General features: G+C 35.3%; 1 protein-coding gene across 2 annotated transcripts in view; it reads right to left on the bottom strand.

Annotated features, from left to right (window-relative positions):
* The window catches only part of SUGT1 (SGT1 homolog, MIS12 kinetochore complex assembly cochaperone), a 35,420-nt gene that overhangs the window by 11,449 nt on the left and 4,229 nt on the right, over positions 1-19,742 (bottom strand). The window contains exons 3-12 of one of the 2 annotated variants that reach the window (XM_054529075.2): positions 19,127-19,217; positions 18,282-18,351; positions 17,498-17,568; positions 15,230-15,323; positions 14,096-14,151; positions 13,693-13,709; positions 12,756-12,778; positions 11,110-11,206; positions 9,919-10,026; positions 533-623 (exon numbers count right to left, since the gene is read on the bottom strand). In XM_054529075.2, coding sequence (XP_054385050.2) covers positions 533-623; positions 9,919-10,026; positions 11,110-11,206; positions 12,756-12,778; positions 13,693-13,709; positions 14,096-14,151; positions 15,230-15,323; positions 17,498-17,568; positions 18,282-18,351; positions 19,127-19,217 — 718 coding nt within the window. The remainder of the gene's footprint in view (positions 1-532; positions 624-9,918; positions 10,027-11,109; positions 11,207-12,755; positions 12,779-13,692; positions 13,710-14,095; positions 14,152-15,229; positions 15,324-17,497; positions 17,569-18,281; positions 18,352-19,126; positions 19,218-19,742) is intronic. The other variant, XM_002824306.6, reaches the window with a different exon arrangement.

Here is a 19,742-nt window from a genome sequence, read left to right as displayed (position 1 = left end):
GTTTTCTACTCTTCTCCTAGACTTTCCTTTGGCATTTATTACCTATTTGTGTCCATCTCTAAATTAGCAATAAGAAATGGGGTAGATACCTTTCCCTGTAAAGCCCTGAAAATTCCAGGCAATTAGATGACAATATCAGTAGAAGGAATAGAAAGGAATTAAGAGAGGGAGAGGGAAGAAGGGGAAATCTATCAGCTGAGTAAACCAACTTACAACCCAAAAAGAAACAACAGGAAGGGCCAACACACAAAAATAAACACCCTCAAACTGATGTCATAAACTTTACATGGTAAACAATAAATCCCAACTCCCTCTGGGATTTTGCTGCCATTCATTTGTATTCTTAGAATTTGAGAAGTCAGAACTTTCACAGAAAGGCTACTTTATATTCATTACGGAGCAACCTTATTATACTCAATGTATCTTATCTTGGGAACATAAATAATGAAAGTAAAAAGAATGTTCATTACTATTTAATTTCAATTACACAACACAATATGAATATAAAGCTCATCAAGGCCAGAAAACAAACCTGCTACGAATTGTTTTGGTGTTGGCACATCTCCTTGCCCCTCTAGCTTTTCCCATCTCACAGCCTCTGGCTTTTTCAGTTTAATTTCAATCTGGAGGAAACACCAAATAAAATCCATTACTTGATGTAAAATACACAAAACAGTAAAAAATGCAGTTTTCTTAAGTCATCAAAGTTTTGTAAGAATAGTATCTTTGACAGTTTCCTTACATTATACAAGGTTAAATTTGGAAAACTATGAAACAATTGTTTCTACACTCAAAATTCACCCTTGAAAAAAAACAACATACACACTATATATAAGCTGCAATCAAGAAGAGACTTGAAATACATATGCTTTTTTTCATCCAAAGCAATGTTCTGAACCAGGGATGATTCTGCCACCCAGGAGACTTTTAGCCATGTCTGGAGACATTGTGGGTTGTCATATTGCAGTGAGGGAAGAGGTGGTAAAGACATCTAGTGAGTAGAGACCACGGTTGCTACTAAACATCCTACAATGTACTGGGCAATTCCCCAAAATGTCAATAATGCCAACACAGAGAAATCTGATTCTAAAAGAATTACTGCATTTACATGTGCATTAACCTGTTTTACGTGGAGAAACTTATTTCACTGTATAAACACAATACAACTAATGTTAACATTCAGGCAATCATTCATTCAACAAATAATTACTAAGCACCTACTATGAGACAGTACAGTCTTCAAGGCTGTGGGAGATTTTTGTTTTATTTTTAGAGATAGGGTCTTGCTCTGTCTCCCAGGCTGGAGTGCAGTAGAACGATCATAGCTCACTCTAGCCTTGAACTCCTGGGCTCAAGTGATCCTCCAGCCTCAGCTTCCCAAGTAGCTGGGACTACAGACAAGTGCCACCACTCCTGGCTAATGTTTTTAAAATTTTTTGTAGAGACAGAGTCTCACTAGGTTGCCCAGGCTGGTCTCAGACTCCTGGCCTCAAGCCATTCTCCCACCTCAGCCTCCCAAAGTGCTAGGATTACAGGCATGAGCCACCACGCCCGGCTGGATTTTTAAAATATTAAAGACACATCCTCGACCATTTGGAAGTATGTGAGATACTTTAAGAAAGTTACTGAAGTTCTAAATAAGTAAATGTTCTAAAAGCTCAGGAGAGAGCACACCTGACTGTGAAGAGGAAAGGCTTTATACACCTTGAAGGGCTCTGAAGGGTAGAAGCATTTGCAAGAGTGAAGGGGTAGGTCTCCAGAGCACAGGGAATGGCCTAACTGGAGCATGGGTATGAAAGGACACTGCATCAGGGAGTACTGAGAAGACTAAGTTCACTTACTTACCGAGAAGACTAAGTTCACTTATTAAAATGAAAAGTTAATAGTATCCTAATAGCATCTTTTACTATCTAATTAAGGCTAGGCCTCTGAGTCTATCCTTACCCCTAACACACGCAATCACATAGCATTTTATCTACCTTTTGTTTTCTTTATTCAAATAATGCTCTCACCTCTATTTTAACAGGCTCATATCAGCATTTTTAGTGCAAATATTAAAGTAAGCACTATAATAAACATTATATAAAACAGTTTAAATGAGCAACTGAATTAGAATTTTATATTCTCATGTTTTTTTCCTATGAAAAGGATCACTACTTTTGTAAACGGGATTAAAAAATCAAAAGGCAGACTTAAAAAAAGAAGTCTATTCACCCTTTGGTTCTTTTATCAGATAACTCATTAAACTGGCAATTCCAGGTAATCTTTAGACCAAATGCATTTAGCAAAAGTACCTTCAAAATTTGCACCTTAAAATACCTTAACAAACGCTAACATAGGGAAAACTGCCAATATTTTTAATCAGAGATAAAATGATGGTATATGTATGTGGGGTATCTGGTCTCAAGTGTTTATTTTTATTTTCTTTAGGAGCAAAGAAATTTAACAACTGTTTTCATAATAAGAGAAAAATATGAAACAAATGTCACTGGGATAAGGGCAAAGAGTAGTAATCCCAGCACCTTAGGAGGCCGAGGCAGGCAGATTACCTGAGGTCAGGAGTTCAAGACCAGCCTGGCCAACATGGCAAAACCCTGTCTCTACTAAAAATACAAAAAATAGCCAGGCGTAGTGGCATGTGACTGTAGTCTCAGCTACTCGGGAGACTGAGACAGAATTGCTTGAATCTGGGAGGCGGAGGCTGCAGTGAGCCAAGATCGTGCCGCTGCACTTCAGCCTGGGCAACAGAGCGAGACTCTGTCAAAAAAAAAAAAAAAAAAAAAAAAGTATAGTATCTTTGGTGTAATTTACATGTTTAAACTCTACATACATAAAAACATATTTCATAAGAATCTCTAGAATTCCTTAAGTGAACTACAATTAATTTTTTATAAAGTAATATACCACCAATACTTTCTATACTCTGGTTACTTTGTCACTGCTACAATATTTATCAAAAGGGACATAAATCAAACAGATGGCAATGACACAGCAATAGTTACTGAAAAGAACTGTTAATATATCTGAAAAATTAAAATTGCATCTTCTTTAATTTTCAACTCATCTAAAAAATGAGGGCCTGGAAAGCACTGTGTACATCACCACGTTAAACTTGGCCACAGGCCACCTTATATTCACACTTCATGTTCCTGTAACTATGAACATACTGTCTATAAAAAGTACCTTGTTTCACCTGAAGAGCAGCACAGAGTAGCATTCGCATCTACTGAAAGCCACTATAACCTGATTAACTGTGCAGTATGAACAAAGAGGACTTTATAAAGCAAAAGGCAAAGCTCTTAGTAACAACCCGCTTCAGCTGAGACAAGCTGACCTCAACTTGAAATTATACTTAATCCATTCATTAAAATAGCTGCATGTAATAAACCACTTAAAGTAGCTTTTTAAAAAAGGTAAAAGGGGCCAGGTGTGTTGGTTCACACCTGTAATCCTGGCACTCTGGGGGGCTGAAGTGGGAGGATCACGTGAGCCCAAGAGGTTGAGGCCACAGTGGGCCATGATCACTCCACTGCACTCCAGCATGGGCAACAGAATGAGACCCTATCTCCCCCTACAAAAAAAAAAAGTAAAAGAAGGGAGGGATTAATGTCCTATGAAATCCTTTTTACATATTTAATTCACTTTCAATGTTTGTACATGCTTTTAAAAATGAAGTTTTAACTCTTCATGATTCTGGCAGATAGTTCTAGAATTAGCACCAGTCCAATTTCAGAGGTTTTTACTGCAACCATTAACATATCGTTCTATTTTCATTTAAGTCAAAAAAACTTTAAAAGTAACTTAAAACTTTTGGCAGTTTGCTTGAATGTTGCTCTCATATGTACAGGGAAGGCTCTCAAGTTGCTAATATCCCAAAAGAGTATTCACAGATTACACTAAGAATCCCTACTGTGCTGGATCATTAGCTCTCAACAGTATATGTAGTACCATCCACTTCTGAAGTCTCCTCTGCATAGCAGAGAGTTTAATTCTTTCCAATGAAAGAAATTTCAGATTTAAAGAAATGTCATTACGCTTAAGCAATCATGATATCCAGACACCACCATCTTAAGTGGTAAGTAAGATCCCACCTACTACTACAGACTGACATGAAGGGATCTTTCCCAGAGACTAAAGAGCTGGGGCAATTTATTGGCAAACTTTTAAGAACCATACACTTCAAGACTGTACTCATTAAATAATTGTTCCCCTAATCTTCAGAATACAGCCTTCCCAACATACTCTTACTGAGCTCTTTTCACATTTAATTGCTACATCAAATTCCTTTGTCTGAAAATAGCTGTCTTCGAGCCCAGACTAATACATCTACCTTGATTTTACACTAAAATATTTCTATAATCATTTTTTAAATGCAAAAAAATGGCAGTAAATGAAGATTGAAGGTCTTCTCCAAACTTCTAACAACTCATTTCAAGTATTTGCTGAGTACCTACTCTGTGCCAGAAACAGTGCTGGTATATAAGGGCACAGCCTCTGTTCTTCTTAAGGTAATTAATCAAGAGAGACATTCCCATTAACAAAAAGATTCCAGTATGTGTCAGATGTAGTGACTGACCTATGTATCAGGAAATATCAGGTTATCTGAAAGGAAACATGCTAGAATGTCATCTGAGTGGTGAGTCTGAGTGATTACTTCCTAAACTCCTTTATCTTTTCCAGATTTTCTATGATTCGCATTTGCTGAGTTTACAGCCTGAATAAAAATCAAAATAACTAAAATAAAACAGTAAGAAAGGTACTGTAACATTTATTGAGCTCTTATTACATATCCTGCATGCTACATGCTTCACATATATCATCTTACTTAATGGAATCACCCTATTAAAAAAAGATTGTTATCCATATTTTAGAGATGAGGGAGCCAAGATATGAAATAATTTGCTGTAAGTGCATTTTTCAGCTAGAATTTTAACTTATTTCCTGAGAAATAACCAGTGGTTGAGAATAAGACAAAAACAATCAGTTGTATAGTTAGAAGAGTCACAAATAGGTGTCATTGGTTAGATATATGACCATAAGCAAGCAACTCAATCTCAGCGAGCCTCAGTTTCTCCTATAAAATGAGAACAGTAGGCCCTGACTCACTTAGGGTTCTCAAGAAGATTAAATGACATTATGTATGAAAAGAATAAAGAACCGTGTCTGGCAAATAACAACAGAATGCTATTATCAATATCCTCGGCTAAAAAACCTGGGCAAATTATTGAACATCTCTGGGTTAAGTTTCTCTATCTGTAAACTGGAGATAAAAATACCTACACCATGCAGTAACTATGAGAATTACATGAGATATTTCATAGTACAGTGCCTGGAATGTGATAAAACAGTCAAAACACCTATTCTAATTCTCCACAGGTCAAACAAAATGGGACTGGCTAAATAAGCTACAGTACATGCATACGCCGAAATACTTTGCTGTTGAATATGTAAGGATGTGATAAAAACATCAACAAAATGTAGCTGTTTAAAAATTATGTAGAGTAAAATTCTTCTTTTAAAAATATATGAATATACATTACAAAATATATGAAAAGATAAGAATACATTCCAAGATCTACAATTTGTGATCTTTTTTTAAACTAATTCAGTTAAAAAAGAAAACAAATCTTACTATTATCACCACCATTGTATCAAAAAAGCAAAACAAAACAATAATTTTAAAAACTCTCATATCTATGTATTCAGACAAGCAGAAGGAAGCATCATGCCCAGATACCCCATTCCATTATCACCAGGATTTTTATTTAACATACGTATATTCTCCTATGAACATTAAAAATCGGCGGGATTCACTCTAAAACTTCTCAAAGTGGGAGAAGAGAAAAGGAGGCTATTTTGTTTCTAAGACATACATTTTTATTTCTCACAATTCCAGGTCTTCGTATTTTATATTGTATAATCAGCAAAATTACTATGACTTAAGCATACAAAAACATTTCCACATGGGCAAATTCACCCCAAAAGACTGAGAATTCTAATTCTTTTTTTTCTTTTGGAGACGGAGTCTCACTCAGTCACCCAGGCTGGAGTGCAGTGGCACGACATGATCTCGGCTCACTGCAACCTCCGCCTCCCAGGTTCAAGTGATTCTCCTGCCTCAGTCTCCCGAGTAGCTGGGACTACAGGCACCCACCACCACGCCCAGCTCATTTTTTGTATTTTTAGTAGAGACAGGGTTTCACCAAGTTGACCAGGCTGTTCTCGAACTCCTGACCCTCAAGTGATCCGCCCGCCTTGGCCTACCAAAGTGTTGGGATTACAGGCATGACCCACCGTGCCCAACTTGTGAACTCTAAATCTTAAAGGGAATGAAAATTAATTTTTAAAATGAATATTTCACAATATGGGTGCCACTAAAGTCACAATTCTGAGACTGTGACCACAGAATACTGTCATGAAATCAACAAGATGAAAGACATATAGTTTCTTAATTTCTAAAAAATTAATAGGCGATATTAAAGCTGATATTCAGTAAAAAGTAGCAATAACTATCAGAGATACTGAAAAAATATGAATCCTGGCTTGGAAAAACATATTGGACACTATACTGTGAAACAGTTAAGAAATGCTATTTCATTAATTTCAGGGTTTTACCTCTTACTACTTTTATCACAAATTACATATCACTCAAATTAATAATATTCAACCACTGGTTATATATGGATATGCAACATTCATTCAATCTTGAAGGTGGGAAAGAAAAGAGAATTCCCAAAAGCAAAGAAATCGCCCTTTTAAGCTGCAAATTTTACAGAATCTCTACTATTAAGCAGATTCTCCTGTGCAAAATGCGTCCTTTCTCAATTCACAAAGGTCCAAGATATCTATTCTCAACAATCAAGATATCTGAATACATGAAAAGCAAATTATTTTAGTACTGCTGTCTCTTAAGTGTCCATGAAGTAAGCCTCAGTAACCCAGAGATTTTATTTTCAGTATTTTAATATTGTCTCCCTCTACTGTATGAAAAAGGAAATTCAAAGATTTTATCATTTATTTCCCTTAAGACTAATTAAGAAAATTTCTTTCAATTTGCTTCCCCCCAAATAGTTTAAGAGTTAGTAATCTAACAAGATTATGTGTGTGCACATATATATATGGTATATAAAATACGGAGATTCCAGGGTCAGGACAAGAAAAATAATAATTCTTTAGAACACATCCTTAGAATCTAAGTTCTCCAATTCAAAACTTAGAAAAACCTAAGCAAAGATGCACTAGTTTGGTTGGCAATCAGAAGTGTATCTATGTCTCCTGGGCCAGGCTGAAGAATTTAGTTAACTAGGTAAACTTGGGGAAAGTATTTAAAGTCCATTAACATCAGATTGTTTTTCCACCTGCAAAACTAAGAATAAACATACTCTGCCAATGTCATGGGACTAAACCAAAATCCAATTTTAATTAATTCACTGAACTAAGCACCCACTGTGCAATGTATGTGGTGAGGGCTGCCAAGTTTAGCAAATAAAAATATAGCATGAAACATATTTACATAATAAAAAATTATTCACTGTTTATCTTAAATAGAAACTTAAATTAGCATCTTGTAACTTTATCTGGGGACCCTAACTGGGGCACATACAAAGATACAAATAAAACATGCTTCTTATCCTCAAAGACTTACACAGAAACGAGGGACATGAAATGTATACATAAACTACTATACAAGGAAGAAAAGTAATCACTTAGCATTTAAAGAGGAAGGGGCAGAAAACACAAACTGAGAACATAGTATGGTTGAAGAACGGTTAAAATTAACAAATTCAAGACTCAAAAGAGAAAAAAGAATTGAGGTAAGAGTGCTTAATTACATCCTCAACTCTAGCCACACATCTGTGTATTTACCACACATGATATTCTTCCACCATAGGAGGTGGCTCAGTAATACAAGTTCTTAAGTCATTTATCATTAATTCACACTCAATTTAAATAACTCCAAATGGACATGCATTAACAATCTTTTTTTTTTTTTTTTTTTTTAGACAGAGTCTCACTCTGTTGCCCAGGCTGGAGTGCAATGGAGTGATCTCGGCTCACTTGCATTAGCAATCTCGATAGACATATACCAAAAAGAGTCAAATTCATAATTTTCTGAACTATACCCCTCTCAAATCTACCTATTTTGTGCTTGATTACTAAAAATTATTTTATTAAACAAATTCTATACTATGTGGATAGGACCAGTGAGAGACCAAAATCCTGGTAAGATTTCATCCCTTTCCTCACTTTCTATTGTCCCAAGCAGCTATTTCAAAAATCTGCCTCATAATTAACCAGCTTTGTTCTTGACAATCTTCAAATAAGTAGGCAGATCCTTTTTAACTGGATGCAAAAAACTACTTCACTTTGCACTTCCTTCTCCAACCCTCTGCAGCTGTCTCCTTTCTGCAGGCCCAATTATCATTCTTCACAACACAGGCCAACCCCGATCCTGTTCCACAACAGGAAACTTCACAGGTCCTTAGAGCTTCAACCTAATAAATACTAACACAGTATGCTGCCGGACCTGTGTATAAAAAAAGGAGTAGTAGGCCAGGTGCAGTGGCTCACACCTGTAATCCCAGCAGTTTGGGAGGCCAAGGCAGGCAGATCACATGGTCAGGAGATCAAGACCATCCTGGCCAACATGGTGAAACCCCATCTCTACAAAAATACAAAAATTAGCTGGGCGTGGCAGTACGTGACTGTAATCCCAGCTACTCCGGAGGCTGAGGCAGGAGAATCACTTGAACCTGATTCAACTAGGCGGAGGTTGCAGTGAGCTGAGATCACAGCACTGCACTCCACTCTGGCAACAGAGCTAGACTACGTCTCAAAAAAAAAAAAAAAAAAAAAGTAGTAATGGAAAAAGCCTACCTACATCATTTATTCCCATTAACTCATTTATCATATACCTTCACACAATTCTACAGCTGAAAGGACTCCAGAGTTCATTTGGTCCACAGCCCTCCTTTCAAAGGTGCTGAAAATTCATTCTTATAGTCATTTTGTGCCTAGACTAAAATACACAGGGCAAGCAAAGATCCAGAGTCAGATTTTTAAATTTTCAGTTTTTTTCCTACTATATTACACTATTATCTACATCTTTTGAGTGATACTCTCTGAATATTAATTCTATTATATATCTCTACTTCTTTTAGAAACTATAAAGGAATCTAAAAATTACTCAAACTATAATTTACTCATTGTTCCCTTATAATAAAGTAATCTAAAATTCAGTTTAAAAAAAAAAAAAAAAATCAGGAGGTGGAGACCTGCCTGGCCAATATGGTGAAACCCCATCTCTACTAAAAATACAAAAATTTAGCAGGGCATGGTGGTGCATGCCTGTAGTCCCAGCTACTTGGCAGGCTGAAGCAGGAGAATCACTTGGATCCAGGAGGCAGAGGCTGCAGTGACCCGAGATCGCGCCACTGCACTCCAGCCTGGGCGAAAAAGCAAGACTCCGTCTCAACAGCAACAACAAAAAAAACAAAAGGCAGATTCATCTTTATAGTAGTTTGTATTTTTAACTGCATGAGGTAGGATGACAAAAGTATTTGCACATCAAAACAGACAAAACTGACAAGTTCAAGGGAAGAGACATTGCCAGGATCAAATCTTAAAGACAGGCTGATTATCGTATCTTTTTAAAAAAACCTCTTTATTGAAAAACATTATATCTGTCTTAGTAAGTACACAAATGCCACATAATCTAAGTGGATTTTTATACTTTACTAGAATTTGAGAGGTAAAATAACCCTTATACTCAAAAGTCATCATTCTTATTTTCCTGTCCCTTTTAAAGATAAAGGGCTGAAAGAATCTACAAGCTTATAAACACATGGGTGATTAGTTCACCAGTATTTCTATAATTCTGAAAATATTACTAGTAACAAACCTTTTCAATTGTCTTACCTTTGTTGAAAGTACTTTAAACGTGCTCTGTTCTGGTATTATAGGATGAAGAAGTTCCAGTTTCAAATTGTAATCCTCTCCAGAAGGAAGTTTAACCAAAGCAGACAACTAATGAACACAAAATTAGCATCACATTTTGTAAATGTATATAATGGAGGGTAAAAAACCTAGACAAAATAATTAGAAATCTTCAATAATGTTACAAACTATTTTAAACATCATATATGGAATTTTAGATTTAAGAACCTCAAAAGGTTCTCAAAGATTTAAGAACCTTTTTTTTTTTCCATCTGGTATCCTTGACATGAATTCTTATAGACATCATTAAACAGCAGAAAAGAATAAGTTTCATAAGATTTGTCATATATTTAATCACACTTATTTGATATTTAGATTTCAAGAAAACATACAAAAGCAAAATGATATATAACAAAAAGTTATCCATGTGCAAAACATACAGTTCTATCACTACCTCTTTTAAATAATCTATTATAAGGTTCTCTACTAAATGCTAAGACATCAAGTTGTTAAAAGTCATACTCAAGAGGCTGGGCACGGTGGTGCATGCCTCTAATCCCAGCACTTTGGGAGGCCGAGGTGGGTGGATCACTTGAGGTCCGGAGTTCAACAACAGCCTGGCCAACACGGTGAAACCCCGTTTCTACAAAAATTAGCCAGGCATGGTGGGATGTGCCTGTAGTCCCAACTACTCAGGAGGCTGAGGTAGGAGAATTGTTTGAACCCAGGAGGAGGAGGTTGCAGTGAGCCGAAATCGAGCCACTGCACTCCAGCCTAGGCAAGAGCAAGACTCTGTCTCAAAAAACAACAACAAAAAAAGTCATACTCATTTAACATGGCTAGTCAATTCTAAGACATGTGTGATCACAAAACTAACTAGATCTTTTTCATGAAGTACACCACACAAGTATAACCAAATCACATTATCTTACTAACATAACCAAATTCTGCTTTAAATTTCAAATCTAAAGAAAAAAATGCACATCCAGCTATAATTTACCAACATACATATTTTTATCTCAAAGCAACGGCTTCAGATTTTATTCAACATTTTCCACATCATCTCAGGAAGAAATGGCATTTATCTGATAAACTGTTATCAATTATTCTGCAATATACTAAATTTGCAAATAATAGTAATCAACATTGAAAAATGATTCAAAGTCTACTGACCTCTTTTTCTGAAAATTCCACATTTACATCATTCTTCTGAACATTCTTGATCATAAGTGTAATGACTACTTGAGATTCTGTTTGATACCAGTCATACCTATTTAAAAAAAAAAAAAAAGTAACTCTTCTAATTTTCTTAAAGCTATTGTCAAAACAAAAACTAGTCTGATAACAAGAGCTCCACCTGGAGGAAGAAAACAGCAAAGCAACTACTGATTCACAAAAACAACTTTATATAACTAGTTTTTTATGCTCTGTACTAATGGAAAAAAATGGTAACGTAGATGATGCTCACACCTTTCCAGTAGACTTAAATACTTGCATGATTTTCTGGGCTCTGACTCATCTCTAGCACTGTTGTGCTTAAACTAATATAAATATTAAAGATGTCATTTATTTTAAACAGCAAATATTTATATGCCATCAATAGAGTTTTTATACTCTCATTTCATCCAAATACTAAACACTTAAATCCCTATTTTACAGATGATAAAACTTAAGCTCAGAAAGGTGAAGCAATAAGCCTGAGTCAACACTCCAGGCTCTCAAAACTGATGTTGGAAGCAGATAGACTTGAGTACACGAAACAGGGGCAAATGAACTAAAATTAAAATCATATGAAGTTTAACTGTGTCAGGCACAACATCATATACAACACTTTCCTTCAATTTCAAGATACATGGAAAGACTAATGGGTCTAGATTCTAATTATGTGCATCTTTTGTACTGAAAGCTCTAGAAATGTAGGAATTCTCACTTTCAAATTAGACTAAATTAAAAGCTCACTGAGGGCAGAGCTGTTTATCCTGTCACTATTATATCCCTGGGACCAAGCACAGTGTCTGGTACACGTATATTAAGTCAGATGTTGGATTATTTTATGCTCTGAACACCTTAATTATTATTTCACGGTTATGTGCTCTACCCCTGCTGCTGCCACCAGGGCAAGTCAAAGTTCCTTACCTACCTACTAGGTACCTGGAGTTTCATCCTGTATCTCCCCCCAACTACCATGAATAGATTGTTTTTAACTTTTCCAAAACCACCTTGATTAAAGAAATGAACTTTAAGAGTCTCGGTTTCCCTTTGCAATTCAGTAAGGATGTAAAGCTCCAGATCAACGGCTTGTGTTTCTTTCTGTTACTCTCCTAAGAATACAAGCTGTACACAGGCTAATGAATACTTAAAAGTCAAAGACTTGCTAGTTACTTATTCATTATTATAATTGCTGCCCTCAGCAATATTAACTTTCAACGCATACAGAATGTTCCCATGAAAAATTTGCTCCAAATATAAAAGGCAGGGTAAGTTAACAATTCTGTTAGATCTACTACTAACTTGTTTACCTGTGTAGTAACATAAACTTAAGTGGAAGAGACTCTCCTTAACATATGGAAAGGTAACATAATATGAAACCACGTGAAGCAACTTTAAAGATGAGAAATGATTTGAATTTAACTTAAGTATAAATATTAATCCTTAAACAGCCTTAAAATTAGCTTTACATAAAGCTATTACCACAATTTTAGAAAACAAACAAAAACTTAAAAATCACAGGGTAAGAATTTGCTTACTATTGAACTACAGGGTTTCTTCCTCTTTAGGCATATTTATCATGCATTGTTTTATGAAAAAGAAACACTTACTTGATTTTTGACTGATGAGTCCACTGGGATGCAGATTGATTTTGGCAAGTTGAAAGAGAAAGATTTTTACAAGTCAGTTTAGCAACTGTATATTAAAATGCATGTATTATTAATTTACCCAACACTGCAGTTATTTTGATATAAAATAACTACATGAAAATTTTCTTCAAAGACATAGTAACTGTAATTGTTAAATACCACTAGTTTTCGGAAAAAAATTAGAACGTTCAGCATTTAAAAAATCTTAGATTCAATTTCATAAAAGATTTTTCCTCTAAAATAACAGAACTTTAAATAACAGAAAACTTCTAAAGGCATGATTAGAAAAGGTTGCTTATATAAAATGGCCAGTTCTAAGATTCAGCAACTTCCTAAACTAAAATAACATTGTTTTAAAAATCGTTTTAAAGAAACAGAGTAATTAGCCAGGCTTGGTGGTGTACACCTGTAGTCCCAGCTACTTGGAAGGCTGAGGTGGGAAGATTGCTTGAGCCCAGGAGTTTGAAGCTCAAGTGCACTATGATGGCACCACTGCACTCCAGCCTGCGTGACAAAGCAAGACCCTGTCAATTTCCAATTTTCTTTTTTGTCTTAACCTATCATAAAAAGCCCTACAAGTGATTCAAACTGTTGAACCTAAATAAATGCAATAAAGTTTTAGTAACGAAAAGATAAATCATCATGACCATACTAAAACACACGAAATCAACTTTAACCATACGCTAAATTCATTAAAATAGGCCAATAATTTTCATGACTGGAAACTTCTATATTTATCAAAAAATGATTTTATTTCAGTTCCTAGAGGAACCAGCACTTAAATGGAATTGCTTAATATTTAAATATGAGACAGCTCATCCTGAGTCTTGTCTCTAATATATTTGGTATTTGAAATCTAAAATAATAAAAACATGAAGAATGAAAACTTTGGACTTACCACCTCAGATTCTGAGCCTATTAAAACATAAAAAGGAAACATTTTCAGGTAACAGTGCATTTTTAAGCAAAGTTATTTATATGATTTCTATAGCACAAACATACTGATTAAGCAAGCAAATTCTCCGTACCTTTCAACTAAAGTGGTTTCATTTTGCATCCTGAATTCATTTTAGACTCCTTAGTAATTTCTTACTGATATACCACACAAGCAAATCCACCCAAATCTCCCTTTCAACATAAGAAGCTATGCAAAAACCAGTGTATCTTTGGAAGTCCACATCTAAGGAAACGTATACTATTTAAAAGAAATTATAAAGATAAAAACAAATTTGTTTAAGCCAAAAAAATTTCAGATGTTTACTTTTTTAAATTGAAACAAATACCAAGGGAGACCCACATACCATTCTGAGCCTCTTGACACCTTTTAATCCAGACACTGAAATTAGCATCTGCACCTAGAAAGAAAAAATTGACTATAACATCACTCATCTACACAACCTATAAAGCAACAAATACTTACTGAATACCTAGTACATCCCAGGCAGTGTTCCAGGCACTGGGGAGTCAGCAGCGAATAAAATCTGTCTTAACAGACCTTATCACCAACTCCACTATAGTTATAAATATACCAATAGTTTAACATTTAGTTGTTAATCATGAAACATTTTGATTTTTTAAAAATTTTAACTACAGTCAACCTTAATTTCACAGACACAAATTATCTACATTTCCCCCAATCCCGCTGCTCTTAGAGAAGCTTCTTCACACACAGAACAAAATCAGATGTAAATCAGACTCCCAATACGCCATCAGTTAGGGTGGGGAGGAGGCTTGGTAACTGGGAGCTGAGCTGAGGTACAAAAGCCTTTCCCAGCCCCAGCTTGCTCTTCAATGCAGATACCTATTCAGTCCACTATTCTCTCAGTGGCTTTATCTGTCACCATGCCTTTCCTACCAACACCAAGCATCTTTAAATTCCGTGAAGTTTTGTCCTATCTCCAAGTTACATGGCAGTCCAGAGGCTATAGGTGATGTATTATATATTTATAGATAACAGTGTAAAGTTATGCATAAACAAATTATTCACTTCTGGAGACACAGAACAATGATTACATTTAAACAGTCCCAGTGCATAGTAAGATATGTTAAAAATATTAAAAGTACTCTAAATAAAAGCTTATTAATTCAAGTTAACTGCAGGCAAGATAAATTTGAAAATTTTAAATTAAAAATTTCTTAACAAAAATTTCTACTTTACTGATTTATAAAAGAAATCCAACTATACCAGTGTTAATAAAAAATTTAAATACACTCTCACACACACTGTATTCTAAAGAAGTATTATATCAAAATCTATTATATCAAAAAGATTTGAATAGCCTATTATTTTAAGTAATCAGTAACTAAAACCAAGCAATCTATCACACAAAGAGGGGAAAAGGCAACAATTCTTTACCCTGTCTGATAAAAATAGAAGCCTAAAAGTTTAACTTAACTTTTTCCCAGATTTTGGCCGGGCATGGTGGCTCATATCTGTAATCCCAGCATTTTGGGAGTCCAAGGCAGGTGGATCACTTGAGGTCAGGAGTTGGAGACCAGCCTGGCCAACACGATGAAACCCCGTCTCTACTAAAAATACAAAAATTAGCCAGGCATGGTGGTGCATGCCTGTAGTCCCAGCTGCTCAGGAGGTTGAGGCAGGAGAATCACCTGAACTCGAGAGACAGAGAATTGCACTATGGCCTGGACAACACAGTGAGACTCAGTCTCAAAAAAAGAAACAACAACAAAAAAAAAACAAAAACCCCAAAAAGCAACAACAAAAAAAGTTTCCTGGATTTAAAGACAAATTTATTTTTAAGTAAAATATCCTCAACAGCAATTTTACCAAACAGGTCTTCCTCTGAAGGCCACCTCTGAAATAACTAAAGAATAAATGTCAATGGCATGATATTAAGATATTACTCAAGAAAATAATTTAGGGGCCAGATGCAGTGGCTCGTGCCTGTAACCCCAGCACTTTCAGAGGCCGAGGCAGGCAGAACGCTTGAGTCCAGGAGTTCAAGACCAGCCTGGGCAACACGGCAAAACCCCATCTCTGCAAAAAATAAAATGCAAAAATTGGTCAGGTGTGGTGGCATGTGCCTGTAGCCCCAGTTACTCAGGAGGCTGAGGTGGGAGGATCACTTGAGCCCAAGAGGTGGAGGCTGCAGTGACCCAAGATTGCACCACTGCACTCCAGCCTGGGCGACAGAGCGAGACCTTCTCTCGCTAAAAAAAGAAAGAAAAATGAAAATGTAGAGAATGGTATGACTCATGTTTCTTCAGGATTTTCACATTAGGTACCAAGGCACTACATAACTTGACTCTAGAATTTGCTAAGAGTGCAGATGTCCTGTTTGCTGACTGAATAGCCCTACTATTCACATACCAAAACTAGGATAAGCAAGTTTGAGAATAAGCCTTATCACCCAGACCTCTCCTTTTTTAATTTGTAGCTTCCATTTGCATAATCAGTGCTAAAATCCTTTTTTCTGAATAGGTACACAACAGAAAGGCAAACATTCAAAACAGTACAGAGTAAGAATGTAACATAAAATACTAAGAGTGAAGTTTCTTAATTTCAGCACTACTAACATTTTGGACCAGATACTTCTTTGTTAGGCAGAACTGTCCTGGGCATTATAGAATATTTAGTAGCACCCCTGGTTTATACTCATTAGATGGCAGTAGCACATCCCCCATCCACCATTCATGATTAGCAAAAATCTCTTCAGACATTGCATAAAGTTTCCTGGGAAGCAAAATTGTTTCCAGTTAAGAACCACTTCTTTAGAGAACTGTGATAAAATTCTATCATAACATAAAGATAAAATGATAATAAAAGTAGGATTATGTAGTCTCCAATTTTCTGAGATTACTCACAACCTCTTAGTATTTTTCAGATTTAAAAATTCTTGGCTCTCGGCTGGGTGCAGTGGCTCATGCCTGTAATCCCAGCACTTTGGGAGGCCGAGGAGGGTGGATCACAAGGTCAGGAGATTGAGACCATCCTGGCTAACATGGTGAAACCCCATCTCTACTAAAAATACAAAAAAATTGGCCGGGCGTGGTGGCGGTCACCTGTAGTCCCAGCTACTCGGGGGGCTAAGGCAGGAGAATGGCATGAACCCGGGAGGCAGAGCTTGCAGTGAGTCGAGATCGCGCCACTGCACTCCAGCCTGGGCGACAGAGTGAGACTCCGTCTCAAAAAAAAAAAAAAAATATTCTTGGCTCTCACAATTTCTATATGTCTAGATATCCACACCACTATGACACTTTTCATATATTCCCCTCAAAAATATAACATTAAAACTCACAATACTCTCAAAACTGTGTTTCTTCTGTACCCTCTCACAATTTACCCAAACGTAAACTTCACTTCTCCATAAAAACTTTTAATGTTAAGATTTCACATCTTAGCAATCTGAATAACTTAAAATGAACAGACTTCTGACCAAGAAGGCAAATTAAACTTTCACTTCTCCATTAAAAAAAACAAAGCCAGACTAAACAGAGAGAGCATGTTAAGTGTTTCCATAGTTTTTTACTTCTAATGGTAGAGTTCATCTGTGATTTAAATGCCAAAAGGCTAATTTAATCAATTTTAAGTGATCTCATATCTGCAATCAATATGAAATATAATTAAGATGAGAAAAACAGGTACTGGGTTTCTACAATTAACTTGAAATTAACATTACCAAAATTCAGCTTTGGTATTTAAGACAGAAATAGATTATTAAAGTATAATTTTTAATACTTACTATCTAATTTCTGTCCTTCTGTAAAAGTTTCTAGGGCAGCAGCATAGTTTTTTTCATGGTATTCACATATTCTGCATGAATATATTTAAAACAAATTAAGACACATAAAAAATCTGGAAAATAGCCTTCTTTCTAAATAAAAAACTTAGTATTTTCTACTGTTGAAAGAAAAAATTTATTTTAAGTATATGTTAATAAACCTAGAGACTTTCTAATATACTGTTAAGATCTAGTACAATTCCTACTAAAATTCAATTTTAGAACTCACTTCAGAAGGAATCTGACTTTAATTGTACAGACTTGCTTACTCCAAAATATAATTATACAAAGGAATTCAAGAAGTTTCTTAAACAATAGTTATATTTATCAACAGAAACAAGATGGGATATAAAGTGTACAGATATAGAGCTTTCATAGCATTAAATGTAGCCTATTCAGCTTTGCTAAATAATTTAGGATGTTGTCCAGTCAATTAAATATAGTAAATTCCAAAAGACTGAAAAAAACAAAAAAAGCAATGTGAAATCTATCAGTTTCATCTATACCCTGCAATTACTTCAATCATCACTATTTTAAAATTTACTAAGTACAGATCTCCTATCACATACTATGGTTAACAAAATAATAGAACTATAAGTTGTATTTAAAATTGAATCATATCTCTGCTATATAATATATAAATACAGAATTTTACAACTTATATAAAGCTTGCAATGAACTCATTCAACAAATGAAATACCTACTATCTATACCAAGCTCAACAAGAAGAGTAGCTACTGCATACCCTTTTCTCAGCATAGCAGTGGAATTATTTGGATTGAGTTCTAGAGACTTCTTTGCATCAGCAACAGCAACTGTGTAGAAAAAGACGGGTTTTTAGTCAGTTATTTATAGATCCTAGCAAATACACACAACATATGAATCAGTTTTAGATTTCTACGTTTTCAAGTTGGTAGAAATGCCAAATGGTTTTAAATTAGGAAAAGCTAATACAAGATAGAATTCAAATAAATATTACTCTTGTACCTTCCTTTTGGCTTAACATTTAGCTTCCTTCTTAAAGCTCTTCAATGAATAGAGCTGTGTCACAAAATTCACCTCCTTGTCTCATTAACATTGTCTATGTAATTTTACTCAAAGTATTCAGTTTTTCCCTATTCAGAAGGTACAAAATACAGAAATACATTACTTTTTAAATACACGTGGTCTTGTTATGTTGCCCAGGCTGGTCTTGAACTCCTGGGCTCAAATGATCCTCCTGCTTTGGCCTCCCAAAGTGTTGGGATTACAGGCGTGAGCCACCATGCCTGGCCACATTCTTTTTTATAAAAAAATTTAAACGAGCATTTCATTTTAATACTCTGTCAAACAGTAAATGTGATGCTATTTTTTATCAGCATACCCAATAACTATGAATGAAATCTGTATACATTCTCCACCCAATGAAGGAAAAAGCGACATCCATAAAATTTAAATGGGTGTTGCTCAACATGTCTGTCACATTTGAGCTACTTTACCTTGTATAAAAGACCAATTTAAAAATTCTCAAAGACAACTTTTAATTTGTCATGGGTAAAATGTATAAGTAACTTATTAAAAAGGGGCAATATACTTTATAAGAAATGTTACCACAGTAATTCCCAAGAAGAATGTGACAATAAGCTCTTTGACAATAATACTGTGCATCATCTGGTTTCTGTTCCAAAGCCTTAGTCAGCTCCTACAAAAACAAACATGTGGAGTGTCAGTAAAAGTTTGTAAGAACCCATCAAATTCTAATTAAAACATAATTTTTAATCAAGTAACTTATTGTCAGAAGCTATTTGGAGGAAAGATAACAGGGATATAATATTGGAGTTTTTCCTTATAAAAGGATCAATATCTCCCCCACTTCTCTTGCCCCTCCTCCCAAAAGTAGGCAATCTAATGTAGTATCTCTGTACCGTAAAGCTTTTAGTTCCTGGTCTATACAACTTAATAAATGATAATTATTATCAGCTCATATATTCTGAAGAGTTTAATTGTTACACATTGACCATTACAGATTTCCTCCTACTAATCTGAAGAAGATTCAAACACCATATAGAATTTGAGATTCCTAGAAAATGTGAAGCTGTGCAATAAAAAAAGACCAGAAGTTAAATCTAGCACTCAGGGAGGTTAAGACAACCAATACATACACAATCAAGTGTACCTGGCCCTCTCCTAGCCTCTATCAATAGCACACAACTCTAATAAAACCCAA

The sequence above is a fragment of the Pongo abelii genome, chromosome 14 (assembly GCF_028885655.2).
Source record: "Pongo abelii isolate AG06213 chromosome 14, NHGRI_mPonAbe1-v2.0_pri, whole genome shotgun sequence".
Classification (NCBI taxonomy): domain Eukaryota; kingdom Metazoa; phylum Chordata; class Mammalia; order Primates; family Hominidae; genus Pongo; species Pongo abelii.
The sequence above is the reverse complement of the archived record's forward strand: the minus strand, read 5'-3'. Positions and strand labels throughout refer to the sequence as shown.